The sequence below is a fragment of the Zonotrichia albicollis genome, chromosome 1, assembly GCF_047830755.1.
Source record: "Zonotrichia albicollis isolate bZonAlb1 chromosome 1, bZonAlb1.hap1, whole genome shotgun sequence".
Lineage (NCBI taxonomy): Eukaryota > Metazoa > Chordata > Aves > Passeriformes > Passerellidae > Zonotrichia > Zonotrichia albicollis.
In genome coordinates this window covers 90,326,636-90,345,003 of record NC_133819.1, presented here as the reverse complement: position 1 = coordinate 90,345,003, position 18,368 = coordinate 90,326,636, and the positions used below count along the sequence as shown (strand labels likewise).

The 18,368-nt window shown below is 42.8% G+C and overlaps 1 protein-coding gene across 1 annotated transcript in view; it reads left to right on the top strand.

Moving 5' to 3' along the window:
• The first annotated feature begins 114 nt into the window (after window positions 1-114).
• TERT (telomerase reverse transcriptase) overlaps window positions 115-18,368 on the top strand; it is a 66,513-nt gene continuing 48,259 nt past the window's right edge. The window contains exons 1-3 of the mRNA XM_074546778.1: window positions 115-10,363; window positions 11,358-13,245; window positions 15,525-15,720. Coding sequence (XP_074402879.1) covers window positions 10,136-10,363; window positions 11,358-13,245; window positions 15,525-15,720 — 2,312 coding nt within the window. The 5' untranslated portion in view covers window positions 115-10,135. The remainder of the gene's footprint in view (window positions 10,364-11,357; window positions 13,246-15,524; window positions 15,721-18,368) is intronic.

Genomic DNA, 18,368 nt, shown 5'->3' with positions numbered 1-18,368 from the left:
AGAGTATTTTTAAAGCTTAAGACAGAACTACATGGACAATACATCTTCTATATTGCCAAAAATCTAGTTTTGATACCCTCCTCTTTCAAGACCCTCTTCGTCCTCACAAGGTCTACAGTCTGCCAGATGACATGATATAAACTTCCTGCATTTCAGCTTCTCTTCAATGAAAACCTAAGCATCCTGACCATTGTAATTAAGATCCAAATCTGTGTTTTTAAGACAACTCATGAACTGAAACTGTGGTGCCTGTGCCACTAGGCTATGAAAACTGAAAAAACAAGACACTGTGCTACAGCAGAATCAAGGATTATTGCCAAACTGAGGGCTGTCAAAAATAAAAGGTATAATATTGGATTATATTCTACTTACAAATCATTCTCATTTGATAATGGAGATAATGGAAATTGTAGAAATTGTGAATTCCTAGCTAAAAAGATGTATTGTTGGAAATACAGGATAAGGTAGATGGCATTATTAAACTTCAAATTCTGCCACGTTCTTGGCCTACAATATGGCAGAGGGTTTCAGTTTTCTTAAAGTGAATGAAGGTGTGAAAAAACTGTAACATGATTTCTTTTAATATGTATGTGAGTTTATAGAAATCTTTCTGCATTGTTGACAAACCTGATTTCTTGGCATAGTAGGTATTCATGTAATGCAAATCATTGTTATGTGCTGGGAAGGTCTCTTAATGCTTCTTAAATTCTTCATCATTTGGTACCACAGTGATCTACTAGAACAATTCTGTCATGTTTCAAAGGGAATAATTCCTCAGTCTTTTCCTCTCTCCCTCGCTGCCCCATCCTGTTTTTTAGATGAAACACACATCATTCACATAGAATTATTTTGCTCAAGTACAGGTTCAACAAACTACATGACGCAGAGAAAAAAAATAACCAGGTAAAGAACAATTCATACCTTTCAATTTAAAATCTGTATTCCATGGGAATGAAATTCATTAAGAGTGGCATTTTGATCTGTTTCTTTCAAATTTGTAAAAAATAATCAGGTTGAATTATTATACCAAAATACAAACTCCACAGCTATATCTAGAAGCCACTTCCAAAAATGGTTAGAAAAATTTTTTGAATCTCCAAAGATTTTTAAAAGCAAGTTTCTTAGTAACAGTAAAGAAAATACAGAGTGCATTCCTTTCAACAGCAAAAAAAATAAACTTTAAAAAATCCAAAAGGCAGAATTCTAGTTTCCAATTCTAGTTTTGCTTTGGTCAGTAAGTTTACAAATAAACTATAATGATTCTTAAGTTTATTAAATTGCATGCTGTTTGTGCAAGGCTGTTTTACTTCAATTTGTCATGAATTGAAAATATTCATACAGGTCGGCTCCTGTGGTCTGTAACTACTTGGTGAAGTGGATTTTATCCAGTACTCGTACTGCAAAAGTCTGAATGTATAAATATTTGGGTCCAAAAAGATAAAGAAGTTTGCCTGACTATTGTGTTTTGCTACAGACTACAGCGTTTCCTGTACTGAAATCCTCCTTACACACTGTTGGCAATGGAAAGGAGTCTTGAAGTGAATATTTATCTCCTGTTAATGTTAAAGTCTCTTTATGCTGTTAATTGTAACTACAGATTATTGACTTTAGCATTAAACACACTTAAGTAAGTCTATGCAAAACTGGGACTGCATTTGCTGTATCTTGTACCTGTTTTGAATTTATTTGGAGTGAGCTCTTTACTGTTAAGCAAAGTAATATTTCACATTAAGATAAATGTGTGTGAAAAGTTTTCCTGATGTAAAGAATGCATATAGCACATTCCCTTTTTGTGCCATTTCAAAACAACCGAGTCACTGGTTCTTCTAGAGTAGCTTCTCAAAGTCCAGAATACTGTATTTGGGTATTTCTGATGTTTCCTGACTCGTTTTTGTACACAGAAAGATTTCTCTTGCACCTTTACATACTGTGAGTTTCCTGGTCTTCTGTCTTGCATTTCTTGACACTGACCTCATGATATTGTATACAGTAGTCATAAAGCTTATAAAATTAGAACATATTAAGTCTTTAAGGTGAGCAAGACTTTCCTGTTCAAGTTATTGTTTTATGCATTCCATTTCCAAATAAAAGACTTGGCATACAGGATAAAGAGTTACCTTTGTTACTGAAAAGAAAGGGGGTAAAAAACCTGTAAGTAGTAACTTTGGAGATACGAAATTATATATTAACTAATTATTTATAAACTTTCTAGTTGTGATAATGACATCAGCTAAAAATCTGGTTCTGTATTTGAACCAGCTCATGCTGGATAATCGGTATTTTAGAATCAGTTTAAGTGTCCAATGTGATGGTGTTCACAGGGGTGTTAGGATGAGGGAAGAGACGAGAATGTTGACTCCATGTTTCAGAAGGCTTGATTTATTATTTTATGATATATATTATAGTAAAACTATATTAAAAGAATAGAAGCAAGGATTCCATCAGAAGGCTAGCTAAGAATAGCAAAAGAAATGATAACAAAGGCTTGTGACTGACCAAGACACTCTGAGCCAGCTGACTGTGATTGGCCATTAATTAGAAACAACCACATGAGACCAATCACAGCTCCACCTGTTGCATTCCACAGCAGCAGGTAATCATTGTTTACATTTTGTTCCTGAGGCCTCTCAGCTTCTCAGGAGAAAAAATCTTAAGGAAAGGATTTTTCAGAAAATATCATGGCTACAGTCCAAGAGTAACTTAAAAACTTCCTCTCTTCTAATGGGATTTACTGTTGTAAGCAACTAGGTGACCATCTCACATTCTCATCTTCATTAGGCTTGTAATGGATTTGAAAATTATAAGATTACTGTGATTTAGGGTTGGGGCTGTTTTAGAATTAATTCAGAAAACCATCATATGCTTCTGGAAGCTGCTCTTGCCCAGGATTTAGCACTGCAGTCCTGATTCTCTAAGGACATAAGTGACAAAAGGCAGCTGGCTGGACTCTGTGGGTGCAGATGGCCCGTGGTGCTGTGCCTCTGAGCTGGGACAGAGACTGCACTCCATTCCTGCACAGCTCTTCACTTCCATACCCTGCTACTTCCTGCTCATCATTTCCTGCTGCTCTTCTCCAGGAGGTCACCTTCCACCCTTTGGACTTTTTCCCCAGGAGCCACAGGACAAATGGATTTACAAAACAGCAGCAGTACAGGCAGGTTTTTCTTACCAGCAGAGCTCAAGGAGTCTGCTCTGCTGTGCTTCTGTCCCTCTGGAGCTGCAGCCTCAGCACCAGTCCGTGTTCCCTTTAACAAGACACTCCAGTAACTCAGCTACAGCACATACAGCTCAGCAACAGAAGCATTAAGTCACAGAATTCTGTAGTTTGTCTGCAAACACCATGCTTTCAAGTTTTTTTTTCCATCAGAAGATAAATCTCATCTTGAAGAAGTAAAATGTGGCCATTTATTTGTAATACCCTGTATGTTACAGCTTTTCGTTATAATACAATCTAAATGGGGATGAGATGGGATTTCAGGAGGCTGCCCACTACCAGTACAGCCTCTTACCCCTCTCATAACACTAATTGTGCTTTCCTGATAGTCCCTTGTAAAGCCCTCTGAGTGAATAAATCTAACAGTAGGTATTGAGAAATGGAGCCAGAGAGAGCTCAGCCTTCCCAGGTGCCCAGTGATAGTCTCTGACTGTTCCCCATCTCCCACTAAGAGAAGTTTGGCCCTGTATGAGGATTGATGCATTTTTCCAGTGGTTACAGAAGGATAGAAAAAAGACTAAGCTGTTAAAGAGCATCAAAGGAGAGGAACGAGGATGGTAAAGGGACTGTAGGGGAAGCTTTATGGGAGCAGCTTGAGGTCACTTGGTCTGTTCAGGCTGGAGAAAAGGAGACTGAGAGGAGACTTCATTACAGTCCAAAAATTCCTTGTGAAGGGGAAGCGAAGGGGAAGCAAAGGGGAAGATTCTGATCACTCTCATGACCATTGACAAGACTTGAATGAACAGCATGAAGCTGAATTTAGATCGGGATTTTACTAGGGAAAAGTGTCTCACCCAAAGGGTGGCTGGGCAAGGGAACAGGCTCCCCAGGGAAGTGGTCACAGCACCAGCCTAACAAAGAAGTGTTTGGACAATACTCTCAGGCACATGGTGTCAGTCTTAGGAATGGTGCTGCGTAGGGCCAGGAGTTGGATTTGATCATCTAGCTGGGTCCCTTCCAACTCAGCATATTCTATTTAAGAATTTTCTCTTAGTATAAAGGAAGAACTGTGATGTCTGCTTTTTAAGAATATCTGGAGCTAATCAGCTTGCTTCAGCTATGTCTTTAAGCTATTCTATTTCTTACCGCTCCTTTTCATGGGTCCCTAAAAACCCTGGTGTGATTTGGATTTTTTAATTATTCCTTTTAGAACCTCCCCACCCCCCCTTCATCAGAAGGAACAAAATAGATTCAAAAGGCACTTTTAACACTGGGGCATTGTGGCTCACACCTGCCTGGTCAAAAGAGTAGGATAGCTTCTCCTCTGGTGCTTCCAGGTTTCTGTTTAGTGGTACTCTGTCCTTTTAGTCTTTGCCGTATGGTACCCATAAAATGTCTTGCAAGCTGTTTTGAGTCTATGTATGTGTTTGGGTATAGTTGCCTCTCAGTTTCTATCTCCTAAGGTTCTTTTTCTTCATCTCCAGCTCCACAATCCATATTAAGAGAGAGCTCTGATGGTTTCTTTTATGATGATTTGTTCTGTTTCTTGCACACCTTCAAAGACTTGTGGACTATCTTTCTCTTATTTTGGACTTTGAAAAGTTGATTCTGAACATTTTTAGCAGGCATTATTTGCCTGTAGCAGTCTCTAGCCCAAGGTTAGTCTGTGTCAAGCAGCCTAAAGCCAGGTAGGCGTTTCATTGGTGTGGTTCATCTGCGTGCTTTGGTCCTGTTAATCACAAGCCAAATGTGACCAGGGAGCAACTGGGAATGAAAAATGCCAGTTTCCCCACTCATGAGATATTAAAGAGGGGATTAGAACAGGTTGCAGGTCAGTGAAGAAAATAAAATTTTTTTAAAAAATTAAAAAAATAAAATGAGGAAAATAATACCAAAAAAAGAAAAATTATGCAAATTTAAGCAATTACACCACCAACCAACTGCTGCCCAGCCTCTTCCTGAGCACCTTCTCCCCTCACCCCCAAATCTCCCCTCAGCTTTTTATGCTGAGCGTGACACCGTATGGTATGGAATACTCCTGGGTCAGTTGGGGTCAGCTTTCCCAGCTGTGTCATCTCCCAAATTCCTGTGCACCTCCAGCCTCCTCACTGGTGGAGTGTTGAAGGGAGCAGAAAGGGCTCTGACACTCTGTAAACATTGCTCAGCAGTAAAAAAAACACATCTCTGTGTTATCAAGACTCTAGCACAAGTTGAAAACTGTAACTGTAATAGCTCTGTAATAACTAGTGCAAAGATATTTAATTCTACCCCAGCCAAAATCAGCACATGGAAAATTAATTTCCCCTCAAACTCACTAATACTGAAAGGCAGCCTGAAATCTGAGGAAGAGCAAAGTGTGATGAACTTGGGTGTGGCTGGCCACCAGCCAAGAATCTGAGATAAGGATCAAAGAGCTTGGGGAGGAAATACTGGGACTGATGTATGAAAAGCAGCACTGAGCATTTATTAAACAGAATAGAAAAGCTCAGTGTTTGATGGGCACAAAGTATGTCTGATGCAAATAAGACCTGACTTCAAGGAGGCAAATGTGGGAGGAAAGGAAGGGCTAAACATCTGTTTTAAGGAGTAATAGTCAAGTAGGGAGAAGCTGAATCAAACAGTAAGTCCGGGGCTAGTGAGTAGAGTGATGCCATTCAGGGACCATCACACAGTGTGAGAAACACACAGTGACCTGGAAAAAACATTTAAGAGGTGAAGGGACCACTGAAGGAGGGTCCCAATCCAGAGGATTGTAGTGGAAGCCATGGGAAGAGCCAGATCCATGTAAGTCTGGTAATTGTGATAATAGCACTAAAAAGGGCTTGTTTCCCCACACCACATGCCCTCTGCACAGGGCAAGCCAGAGAACCAAATCACATCTCCATTTACTAAGACCACTGTAAAGAAAACAAAAACTGCAGATGCAAGGCAACAGAGAAGAGAGCAAGTCACTATCACAACAGGCTTTATTCCACAGCAGAGAGAAGCCATGACATGTGAGAGATGCTCTCAAAAGGGATTACACTGAGCAGCTGGTTAGGCTGAAGGGATGGCCTTGATTAAAGACACATTGCTGTATGATCTGTCTCAAGCAGTAGCCTCAGGTGAGATTGGAACCAAGGCCAGCCACATTGGCTGAAGATCCCATCAGTGATGACTGATGGATGTGATGGCCCAAAAAGGGGTCTTACTCTGATACACTGTGCTGGGTCTGGCAAGGACAGAGTTACCTATCTTCTAAGCAGCCTGTTTGTGCTCTTCTTCGAGCCTGTGGCTAACAGACAACACGCCCACATCTTGAGATTGCTAAGCAGCGCTTGGAACAGCATTGGGATTTCTTTTTTCCCACTCTGCCCCCAACAAGAGCAGACTGGGGTGGGCAAGAACTGAGAGTGGATACAGCTGGGACAACTGACCTGAACTGACCAAAAGGATGTCCCCTTTTATCATATAATGTCATCCTCAGCAAATGTAATGTTGACTGCTCCAATGTGCTATAGTTTTCCACTAAATCCATTCTCTATTACAGAGCTAGTCAACTTTCACAGCTGAGCTTTCAGGTTTACTGCTAGGTAGTCCCATGGTATCCTTTGGGATTCTTGATGTCAGGTTACATATTTTCATAGCCTGTGATACAGAAACTTTCTGTCTTCACATGGGTAATCCCCGAGTTCCTTTAAACTCACTGGTAATTACCATCTAATTATAACGACTCGCTGATTTATGTATTTTTTTCCCTCTTTCTTGAACAACATAATTTACAGTACTTTGACCTTGAGACTGTTCATGCTGTGTGCAAAGATTTGACACAGGAGCCTCCCTGAAATTCCTCAGTATTGCCACAGTTCTCCTAAGTGTTCCTTCTCTATTTTTGCATGATAAACTTCCTGGCAAGCTGTTCCACTTCTCATGTTTCATGTTTCTTTCAACTTTGAGAAGTTGTTAATCAAACTAATCTGATATTGTTTGATTTATTTTTCACTTTACTATTTGAACGCAGCTTCAGGTTTTTGAAAGATGCCTCACTTCTTCATCTTGTGACATTTCTTCTAAGAGTTTCCTTTAGCCTTCTCAAATGCAACTTTGAAAACAGAGGCACATTTGCAGAAAGCTTGCCTCTTTAAATGGCCATTACTGAAGCTGGACCCAAACATAACATCTCAATTCCTTTAACTTTGTTGCTTGACCATAAAAACAGTGCTTTATTTTTATCATTCCACTATCATCATCCATTCCCAGGGTAACCCCCTTTCACAGAACTTGGTTGTAAAGCAGGATGTGGACAAGGTTAAATATGCCTTGAAGCAAATTTTGTTGAGAACTGTGGCCTCATTATTTGTCCAGATCAGGGGTCCCAGTAAAAGAGTGATATTGTAGTAAGCACAGAACTTTCCACTGAGGGTCACTAAAGTAATTAGGGAACGGGACAGTCTGACATATGAGGAGATTGTGAGGCAGCTGGAGGAAAGGCTCAGTGGGGAGCACATCAAAGGAATTGTTTAGCCCAAGGAGGAAAGGCTCAGTGGGAATCATATCAAAGTGAATAAATACAAGATGGGTCCAAATTCTTCTCAATGGTATCCAATATCAGTATAAGAGGCAGTGGGCACAAATTAAAATAGAAGAAATCCCATTTAAACATGATTTTTTGTTTTTTAAGTGTGATAAAGCACTGGAGCAGGTTGCCCAGTGAGGTTGTAGAGTCTCCATCCTTGAGGGTATTAAAGCCTGATTTGACATGGCACTTGGCAATCTGCTCTAAGTGGCCCTGCTTTGAGCAGCAGAGTGGACTAGATACCTCTATAGAGCTCTTTCAGCCTCAGCTATTCTATGTCTCTGTGATCCTATTTTCCTTATTCATCCTGCCCCCTCTCCAAAAAAAACCCCAAAAGCCAAAAAATCAACCTTACTCTTTTTCCATGTTACTTCACTCCCCCTCCTGAATTCTCTCCCCAGCCCAATGGCAGGCACACAGAAAAACATGGGGTACCTGTGAAAAGAAAGAGGAAAGAGCCCCCCTTAACTTGGCTGCAGAAGCCCTCTCCCCCTGCACCATTGCTGTGGTTATTGCCACCAAACAGGCATCAGGAAGAGGCACAGGCTGGGACCTGCCAGCAGCTGCTGGAGATTAATGAATCCCTGTTTCTTCCTTTTCCTCTTACTTTCTTTCTGAACATGCTTCTCACAGGAAATGGTGAACCTTATGTTTGCCACAGGCAACATTCTACTTTAAGGGTGCTGTCACCTTTGGAGCAACAGAGATATGGGGGGAAATACATGTCAAATAGATCCTTAGAGGTCAGACCAAGGGAATCAGCATTATCACTACCCTAGGTGCAGATGCTGATGGACTCAGACCGTCTGCAAATGTCCTGCCCCTCAGCATGCAGTGGCAGTGCAGTATTTCAGGTACAGCCTCGCTGAGGTGCCATGAAGCCTGGTGTAATTGCTCTGCCTCCCTTGGGAATGCCAGCTGGTGCCTTCTCTGTTAAGGGCTAAAAGAGTCTGGCAAGCCTCAGCTTGTAGGTCACAAGGTGCCAGGGATTTGACTCCTCAGCCATGCTGATGTTAGGAGATGACCTGCTTTGGTCCCAGGAAGAAATTAATTGTTTTAGTAGGAAAGGAGGCCAGTCCTCCATGAGTGGTAGGATGCTGACCTCACTCCCTAGTCTGTAAAGGTCTCACTAGAGGAAGGGATGGTACACATTGCTCTGTCTCAGCAGACCCACAACTTCTGCACGTCTGTCCCTACCACTGGTGAGAATTACTGACTGCATGGCACCACCTCTGCCAGGGACAAGACTGTCCATGACCACGGGGACACTAGCATCTCCCTTCACCTAGTGACACACCTGAAAAAATAGCCTTCTCTCCAATGGGATCTGTTGGATGATTCCTCTTAAATATAAGGCACTCTCTAATCTTTGGCAAGGAGAGAACTCTGTTATATTTTTGCAGGATACTCACAGCAATCTAACTATGAAACCTGGGTAAATGACAGTCAGTCACCTCACTCTCTGTGGTAGAGTGCTAACTCCATGTTGCCCAAACATTTATGCAAAAGTCCTGGGTTTGTTGAATTTATGTGATGTGTCATGCCACATTTTCTTGCAAAGGTTTTTGGAAATTCAAGTAGCATATATCAGCCAGTTGACCAGATAATTCTCATAGCTTTCCAACACTTGACAGAACTCAAGGGCAGGATTCCTTATGGGAGAAATGGGCTGAGCAATTTGTATTTCTCCCAGCACCACCTAATTCTGCTATTGCACAGATATTTCACATATATTGTCCTTGCCCATGCCAAGGGGTTTGGAACTAGATGACCTTTGAAATCCCAACTCAAACCATGCTGTAATTTTAGGGATTTCTACTCATTCACCTGGATGACACATGGGGCCTAGAGACCTCACTTCCCCAGGACTCTACTGCAATCTCTTTCACACTCTGGCATCAAGTATTCTATCATGAAGCCTTCAGATACCAAGGCAAATTTGGAATAGGAGGTTACACACTACCACGAGCTATTTGGCTTCTTCATTCATGAGTTTGATGAAAAAGTACGAGGTGAACCACTTCGGTATTTGTAGGGTTTAGTGTGTCCATCTCCACCATAATCTCTCCTACAGTTGCTCTTATCTCAGATAGATCCCCAATGGAGGGAAAAAGGGTTCTTCTCAGAGGCGCCTTGCGGCCGTGCCCCCGCGACGGAGCTGGACAGCGGCCTCCGGCCCCGCCCCGGCCGCCCCGGCCCCGCCCGCCGCTGCTCCGGGCCACGCGGGGGGCACCGGTCCGCCGCGCCAGCGCCGCGCTTTAAAAGGATGCTGTGGCCCCTTCCTTTTTCTCCTGCCTCGCCAATGCGTTTATTTATTTATTAATTCATCGCTGAGCAGCCGCTCCGCGATGCCCGGCGGGCGAGCGGCGGGGTCGGAGGGGCGCCGCGGCCGCGCCAGGTAGACCCGTGCCCCCTTTGGCCGCAACATGGCGGGCAGGGAGCCCTTCACGGCCGTGCTGTCCGCGCTGCGCCGCTGCTACGCGGAGGCCTTCCCGCTGGAGACCTTCGTCCGGCGGCTGGGGGACGGCGGCACGGGGGACGCCCAGGTGCTGCGGGCCGACGACGCGCCCGGCTACCGCAACTTCGTGGGGCAGTGCCTCGTGTGCGTGCCCCGCGGCGCCCGCGCCATCCCGCGGCCCTTCACCTTCCAGCAGGTAGGAAGGGGCCGGGGGCAGAGCCCTGTCGGGGCTTCCCTGCGACGGCACTTCCCGCGCTCCGTGCGTGCGCGGGGGTGGCGCGGCGGCCCTTGGCCCCGGGTGGCTGCCCCGGGCGGGCCCGGCCGGCTCCCACAGCCGTCCGCGCTCCATCCTGGCCCCGGAGCCGGCGGGGAGCGGTGGGAATCACTCCCTGCCGCTTGTCGGGGGCGGGAGAGCGAGGCCCAGGTGTGGGCGCAGGGCGGGCGGATAGCGCTGCAGTCTGCGTGCCTGCGGCTCCCTGACCCCCCGCCTGCCCATGTGGGTAGGGATGAACGAGCCGAAAGTGGCCGGGGAGCGACTGGCGATGAAGAGTGCCCCAGTCTTGAGAGACTAAAGAAGAAGCGGGTAGAACGGGCTGCAAGTCGGTGTTTAAGCGGAGGAAAAGCTTTTCAGAGAGGGAAGACCGCTTTTTTTCTAGCGCCATAGGAGCTAAACTGTGCTGTGGTAGGAAGCAGAGTTTGCGAACCCAGGACAACTTTTTAAATGGGTTTTGGAGTTGTGTGCCGAGTCGTTCCGTTGAATTTTCCTTTACATAAAAGGAAATGGAGGCCTCAAGAAAATTAGCGCTAGTTCCCTGGAGGTTGGAGCCTGCGCGAGCACGTATGCGTGCCTGCAAATGGGGATCTGCGAACACGGATTCACTGGAGCCAGTGGAGTCTGAGCTGCTGAGGGACTCAACGGGAATAATGCTGGGCGTTTCCTGGGCATAAAAGGCAGGATCAAAAGGGCAGATGTTAAAAAGACTTCCTTCAAGTCGTCGGCTTACGTTGCTACACATGAGCATCTTGCATTACGCTTGGAAAATCTTAATTTTCCAAAAAAATTAATCCTCCTTTGAAAACTGGTGTTTAAGGTTGTGTATCTTTGCATGTGTTTTTATGTAAAGGGTATATTGTGGTTTATGGAGGAGTGAGCGAAAAAAGCTAATTTTCTTTTTTCTTTGTTTCTTCAGTTATCTAGTCAGAGTGAAGTCACTGCGAGAGTTGTTCAGAGACTGTGTGAAAAAAAGAAGAAGAATGTCCTTGCATATGGATACTCCTTACCGGATGAGAACAGTTCTCAGTTCCCGGTCATGCCACTTTCCAAGATACACAGCTACCTACCCAATACTGCCACAGAAACTCTTTGTATCAGCGGCTTCTGGGAGACATTGTTGAGCCGGATAGGGGATGATGTGATGATGTATTTATTGGAACACTGTGCAGTCTTTATGCTGGTTCCCCCTAGTAATTGTTACCAAGTTTGTGGGCAACCCATTTATGAACTTATTCCGCATAGTGTAGACTCATCCCTGGTATTTGTTAGACAAAGGTTCTCAAAGTATAAACGTACTAGCTTGCTTAAATATATGCGAAAAAGGCTTATGTTTCATAGAAATTATCTTTTAAAGTCATACAGACAAAGATGTGAAGTTAATGTCTCCAGAATGAGAAATGAAAGAAAGAACAAGAGACGAAGCTTAGTGCCCACTGACCAGTGTTCTACAAAAGCTGTTTCTAAAGCAAGCAAAGAGATCAGAATGGTTACTGAAGACCAGGAAAAACAGTGTAGCTCCACTTCATGTGTTTCAGCTACAGCTCCATCTCTAAAAAGGAAGATTCATAGAGAGCAATCTGAAATTCCAGCCAAGAGGGCAAAAATAAGGGAGAAAGTGAGAGAGGAAAAGGCTTGTAGTCTTGCTCCTGATGTAAACCAAAGTAGTTCCAAGAGATCTGAAACTGAGTATGTAGCACCACGTTCTGAAAGCGTCATTAAAACCCCTCAGTTTTCTCAAAGAAGTAACAGTGCTGTGTCTGGTCCTTCTTTAGTTCACACATCTCGTGGCAGGGGGAGGTTTGTGGCAGGCTCTCTTCTGCAGAGATTTCGGAGTAACAAACCTTTAGAGTCCAACACTGAACTGCAAGCAGAATCCCGTAGGAAAAGAGTAGAGATTCGTACGTATGAATCTCAGTTGGCTTCAGGACAAACCAGACCTGTGGAGGGTGCTTCAAAGTGCAGAGAGCAGGAAAGTCCCCAACCTCATTTATCAAAGAAGTCACCAAATAGACTCCTGAGTTCTGCAGCATACATTGGGAGGAAGTCTCTTCTCTATTCTTGCAGGGGTTTCCAAGAATGTATTCCTAAATCATTTGTATTGAATCACTTGCAGGGCTCTGAGGCAGGTGGAAAACGGCTTATAGAAGCTATATTCTTTAACCAAAATCAGGTGGAGCAAAGGCATAACCAAAGTCTGCCAGAGTGCAAGCGGAGAAAGAAGACGTTGCCCAAACGCTACCGGCAGATGAGGGATACATTTCAGGAACTGCTAAACAACCATGGGAAATGTGCTTACTTAGCTCTCTTGAGAAAAAATTGCCCCGTTTGGATATCTGAAATCAGTATGGAAAATATCAAGCTGTTTTGTCAGGCAGCTTTGCCTGGGGAAGCAGAGGTCCAGAAGCAAGCAGAACAGTTTGGGAAAGAGCCTGCTAAGTGTGTGACAAGCAGCCAATGTGAATCTGGTTGCACTGATGTGCCAGACAACTTGAGTGCTCCCCTTTCAGAATCTGTGCGTGGGGAGCTGCCACCAAGCGAGGAGCAAAACCTGCGGGAGGCACGTGATTCAGCCCTCATGGAGCTCCTCAAGCAGCACAGCAGCCACTGGCAGGTGTACATGTTTGTGAGGGATTGCCTGGAGAAGGTCATTCCTAAAGAGCTTTGGGGTTCAAACCACAACAAGTGCCGGTTTCTAAAAAATGTCAAAGTGTTCATTTCCAGGGGGAGGTTTGCTAAAGTTTCGTTGCAGGAGTTGATGTGGAGGATGAGAGTGAATGACTGCATGTGGCTTCGTCTAGGCAAAGGTACTTCTTATATTAAAGAACTAGGTGGTGGGGCTGTCTGATGATTGGTGTTTATGGTTAAGGTGGGAAGGCAAGGATATTGAATCTGGACTCAGAATTGCTGAGTTCATTGGTAATAACCATAGGTGAGAGAGCAAACCTGGTGGTGTTTGTAACTGGTGGTGGAAGGACACTTGAGCTTGTTGTCCTTTCAAAACTTGTTTGCATTCGTGCTGTTTGTGTTTAATAGAATGATGTTTTCATAAACATGAATTCAGAACCTGGGCTAAACAAAAACCAAAACTCTTTCTGTCCACTCCTACTATCCAAATTGCAGTAACTCAGAAAATTCGTTGAAGTGTGACCAAAGGAGAGGAATAAACACTATCTGTTTGTTACTGTAAGAGTTCAGAAAGTGTTAAAAGCAAATCTAGACACTTGCAGTGGCATGGGTTCCTCTGCTATGGGAGTGAAAAAAACCCAGGGTTTTTTACTCCCTCACATCAACCCTGTGAGAAAGATATGAGACCCATTCAGTCCAGGGATTGCCTACTATAGAATCACAGAATGGTTTGAATTTGAAGTGACTTTAAAGATCTAGTTCCAACCTCCCTGCCACGCTCAGGAACACCTTCCACTAGACCAGGTTGTTCAGAACCCCATTCAGCCTCTCTTTGAATCTTCCAGGGCTGGAAGACCTGGGCAATCTGTTCCAGTGCTGTTCCACTGCTAAAACCTCTCTGGGCAATCTGTTCCAGTGCCTTACCACCCTCACAGTAAAGGATTTCCTCCTAACATGTAATCTAAACCTAGTTTTTTTCGGTTTAAAACCTTTCCACCATGTCCTATTGTTACATGTCCATGTGAAAAGGGCTGTCATCATCTATCACCTTTTCTAGATCCCTTCTCTAGGATCAAGAGAGTCTTATTGAGCACAGCTTCAGCCTAATTGGTGGTGCAGAAGTTCCCAGGCTAAGCAGTCTCTAGCTAAAAAGCTCTCATGAGGGCAACAGCTGATTGCTCCAGATTGTGTATGAATCCATTTCTCTTTAATCCTCTTCTCAAATGACAGGTGAATCTTCCTTTCCTTGAGCTTGTTATTCAGAATCTATCCCAGGATTTAAATCTAGGCTGAAGCCATTGTTCTGGGGTTGATTGCTGTAGGATCTAGTGCATATTTTAATTTTTCTGTGCTTCTGTTCTTCATCTATTGCGATATGGATTGCACTCCCTTAACTGGTAAGCTTACAGTGTTTATTCTTACCTGGTATTGTACTTGGATCCTACAGTAATATGAGCTGAAAATGTTTTCTTTTGTTAAAAAGTGCAATAAGTTTTGAGGCTGTTACAGGTTCTTTCAAGTGTTGGAGGAAGATCATAAGTCTGATGTTTGAGAACTGATGTCAAAAGTAAGGGAGGTTGCACTACATAAGAAACTCTTAATTCTCGGAAAAAGTATTTCTTTATTCAGATACTGTGGTTCAGAAGCACACTTTCCAAAATGCTGAGGAGTTAAATATTTTAAAAGATTTTATTGTGAAATATATGTGTGATTCATGGTAATTTGGAACATCCGATCTTTGAAAAATTATTTAGACATAATTACAGATATATGTGACCTTAAATTCAGCATTAGTTAGGACTGCTGTAGGTTCATAATTGTCTCATCTAAATGTTGGAAGTACTGATAGACTTCAGGTGATTTGTATTTTTTCTTTGTTTTTCTTTGACTGCAACAGTAAGTTTTATATAGATGTCTGCAATAAAGCCTAACCCTATAAAACCCTATAATTAGTTAATTTTCATGTAATTGGGAAATCTGAATATCATTCTTATCCCCAAATCACCCCAGTTTACTTTTGTTACTTTTTATAGTGTGCTTATATTAGTTTCAGTATTTTGTTTCCTTTTTTTTTAAGTTTTATATTGTAGTAGACTTGTTTCTTTTTATTTTACCTGTCATTTCACAATAATCTTACCTTTGTGCATTAAAGATCTTGCACAATTGATGTTGGGGTAAGAAAGTCTTTGGGCTACAGTGGCATGTATTTGTATCTTCTATGTCAGTTTGTCCCTGCCGATTAGTTCCCGTGTTTATCCTTTAAGCTTGGGTCAGTTGCATCATTTAATGCCCTGAAAATTGGGAGTGTCACCTCTGTAATTGTTTGTACTTACCTTTTTTCTTTCTCATGACCTCAAGCTAGGACAAGAATGTTATCCAAGTTGTTTGTATGTTCTGTTTCTTTGCTCACGCTAAGAGTTGATAGTTACTATAACTACCTTTGAATTATTTATTGAAGGTGGTCACTTTGTTCCTGCCGATGAACATTGTTTCCGTGAAGAACTTTTGGCCAAATTCCTGTACTGGCTGATGGGTACCTATGTTGTTGAGTTGCTCAGGTCATTTTTCTATATCACCGAGACCATGTTCCAGAAAAACATGCTCTTCTACTACCGAAAGTTTGTCTGGGGCAAGTTACAGAACATTGGAATTAGGTAACACTAGAAAACTAATTAACCTTTAATGGATATGGATAGAAATCATGTGTTTTGTTGTGTAAAGGTATATTTCTGCTCTAATTTATTGTCTATTTATCTTCATTTTATTTGCTTCATTTCCCAGAGGAAAATTCAACCTGTGATTGTGGCATGCACAGTTAGTAATTTCAGAAATATTTTGTGTAAGAAAACTAATGCAAATTAAGACTTCTTTATTAGAAATCTTTGCAATACTGAAATCCAGTATGAAGAGGATTTTATAATAAGTCCAATTTTTATACCTTTTAACAATAAGTAAAGCTTAGTGATAGAATCCCAAAGTGACCTTTTAAATGAGAGTTCATTTAAAAAATACTCAATTTCCTTCAACTACTTTAATTTAGAAAAAGAAAAAACAAGGCTCTGCTGAAATACTGTAATATTCTATTCTTAAAAATCAGAGAGTAACCTAGTGGGTTTAGGGGTTTTTTTCCCAAAGGTTAGGGGTTTCAGAAGCCACAGCTCATTTTTTAGTATGGCTGGGATTCCATGCTGGTTTTTTTGGTCTTAAAAATGCATGCATTTAAGTTAGAGCATTATTTAAGGCAAAATTTTAAACAATTTAAGTGAGAAAATAGAAAAGGCAATTTTAATGAACAGTGTTGTGCATCGATCTCCTTAGTTCACATCTTTCAGGTTTTCATTATAAATTGCTGGTATCTGACAGAGCTCTGGAGCTGTGAAAAATTAGCATAATGTGTTGTGTTTTAGTGGCTGTTTTGTAATGTTTAACCTTTTGCTTTTGCCCTGATTTTTTGGTCCACAGTGTTATATGTGTGATTTTTCCCCTCCTGCCCCATCACTCCCTGATATCTCAGTGCCACTTTTTGCATTTGTATTTGCACTTAATGGGGTCTCAGTCTTGTTTGCAGTTGTAGCACAGAAAATGCACTTTGAATCATAGTAGAATGTAATTTTCAGTCCCCCACATTCTGTCATGTCTTCCAACTAACAGCTGTAATGTTGCAATTAGTGTTTTATGGAGTTTCACTGTACTTAAAGACTATTTTTTGGCACAAAACATGATCAAGTACTGACTTTCACATAGTAGAGATACAATGAAGAATAACAGAAGTAGTAAATAATGGATTTTTTGTGAGGTTTGTGGTTAAAAGCAAACAACTCGGGATTTAGCTCTTTTGTTTGTGTTCCCAGTTTCCTAGAAGATCTCAATGTGTAAGGTGCTTTGAATTCAAAAGACCTTAATCTAGGGTCTTGTTTCTTCTGATTTCCTCCCCACGTATTTCCTTACCATGCAGGAAGCCCCTTCTCACCATTTCCTTGGAAGGTCTCTAAAGTGCATGTTGTTGGAAGCTGGAGAAACATCCCATGGAAATGCTGCTGCGTGCTTGCCAAAGGCGTGTCCTAAGAACAGGATGTTTGCTTCTGGCTCCAGGAATCATAGTGTATGAGGACTTTAGTCCCATTCCAACAGCTGCAGTTAAGCTTCACTGACAGGGCTTTCAGCACTGCTCTTTCATGTGTGATTGTTACATGAGGTCTGCCACGAGTCCGCTTCCTGCATTCATAGAGGTGGCCAGCTGCCAATTTCACATAGGAGGAAAGAAATTGGAATAGGTCTTTGGAGATACTGGGATACAAGGTGTTTAGGACAGCCTTGGCCATTTTGAGGCCATTCAGGCACTGCCTGCTCTTAACCAGCCTGGCACTGCTGGTGAAGTCGTGCCAAAGGCTGTTGAGCTGCTTCCATCCTCTCTGGAGGAGGAATGTCTGGTGACTTCATTTGCTGTCCTAAAGGATGTTCTGTGGTTGTTCTGGTTCTCCTCAGCTGGAGCTGCTCAAAGCAGTTGCTCTGAGCTGGTTTGCAGGAAGGCACTGGTAGCCACTGATTCCTGTAGAGTTCTTCTGCATCCTCCGTTGGAGGAAGAGAATGGATGGAACAGGCTGGACTGGGTGGGCCTGGACCTTACATGCGAGCTTACCTTTGCATTGACTGCATTGTCATTAGGGAGTAAATCCTCATATTGAAGGACTGTCCTTTTGAGTGGAAGATCCTGGACAGAATCCCACTCAAGGATATGGAGCAGGGCTCTGAGAGGGGCCCTGGGTCTGTAAATTAGCCTTGCTGTATGGTGGAGATCAGCGTGTGCTGTTATTGTGAATGGACAGCTTTCTACTAATTTTTGAAGCTATACAAAACTTCAGTCCCCAAATTAAAAGTAGGATTTGCCAAGAAAAAAATCAGTATTTTGTGATACAGTTGATTCAAGTTAGATAGCCTGCAGAATGTAAAGTTGTGTGTTAAAATAATGAGCACGGTGTTGTGGTGAGAGCATCTGTTTTTCTAAAGCTAATGCTGTCCCTGCCCTTGCCACACACAGTGGCTGCAGAGGATTAAAACCTGCAGAAAGTCTGAATTTTCCCCATCAGATTGAGGTGAGATCTCAAAGGACAACAGGATTATCTACTCAAGTTCTTTCAAGTTTCAGTGCTTAACAGCGTTGTGAGTGCCAGTGAGAGCAGCATGCTGCAGTGGCTTCTAGATGAGCACACATTCAAAATCATCAGCACTGCTGTAAGTGCCACGAAATAAACAATGCATGTTGCTGCAGGCAAAAAGACATCTCCAGCTGGCCAGAGGGAGT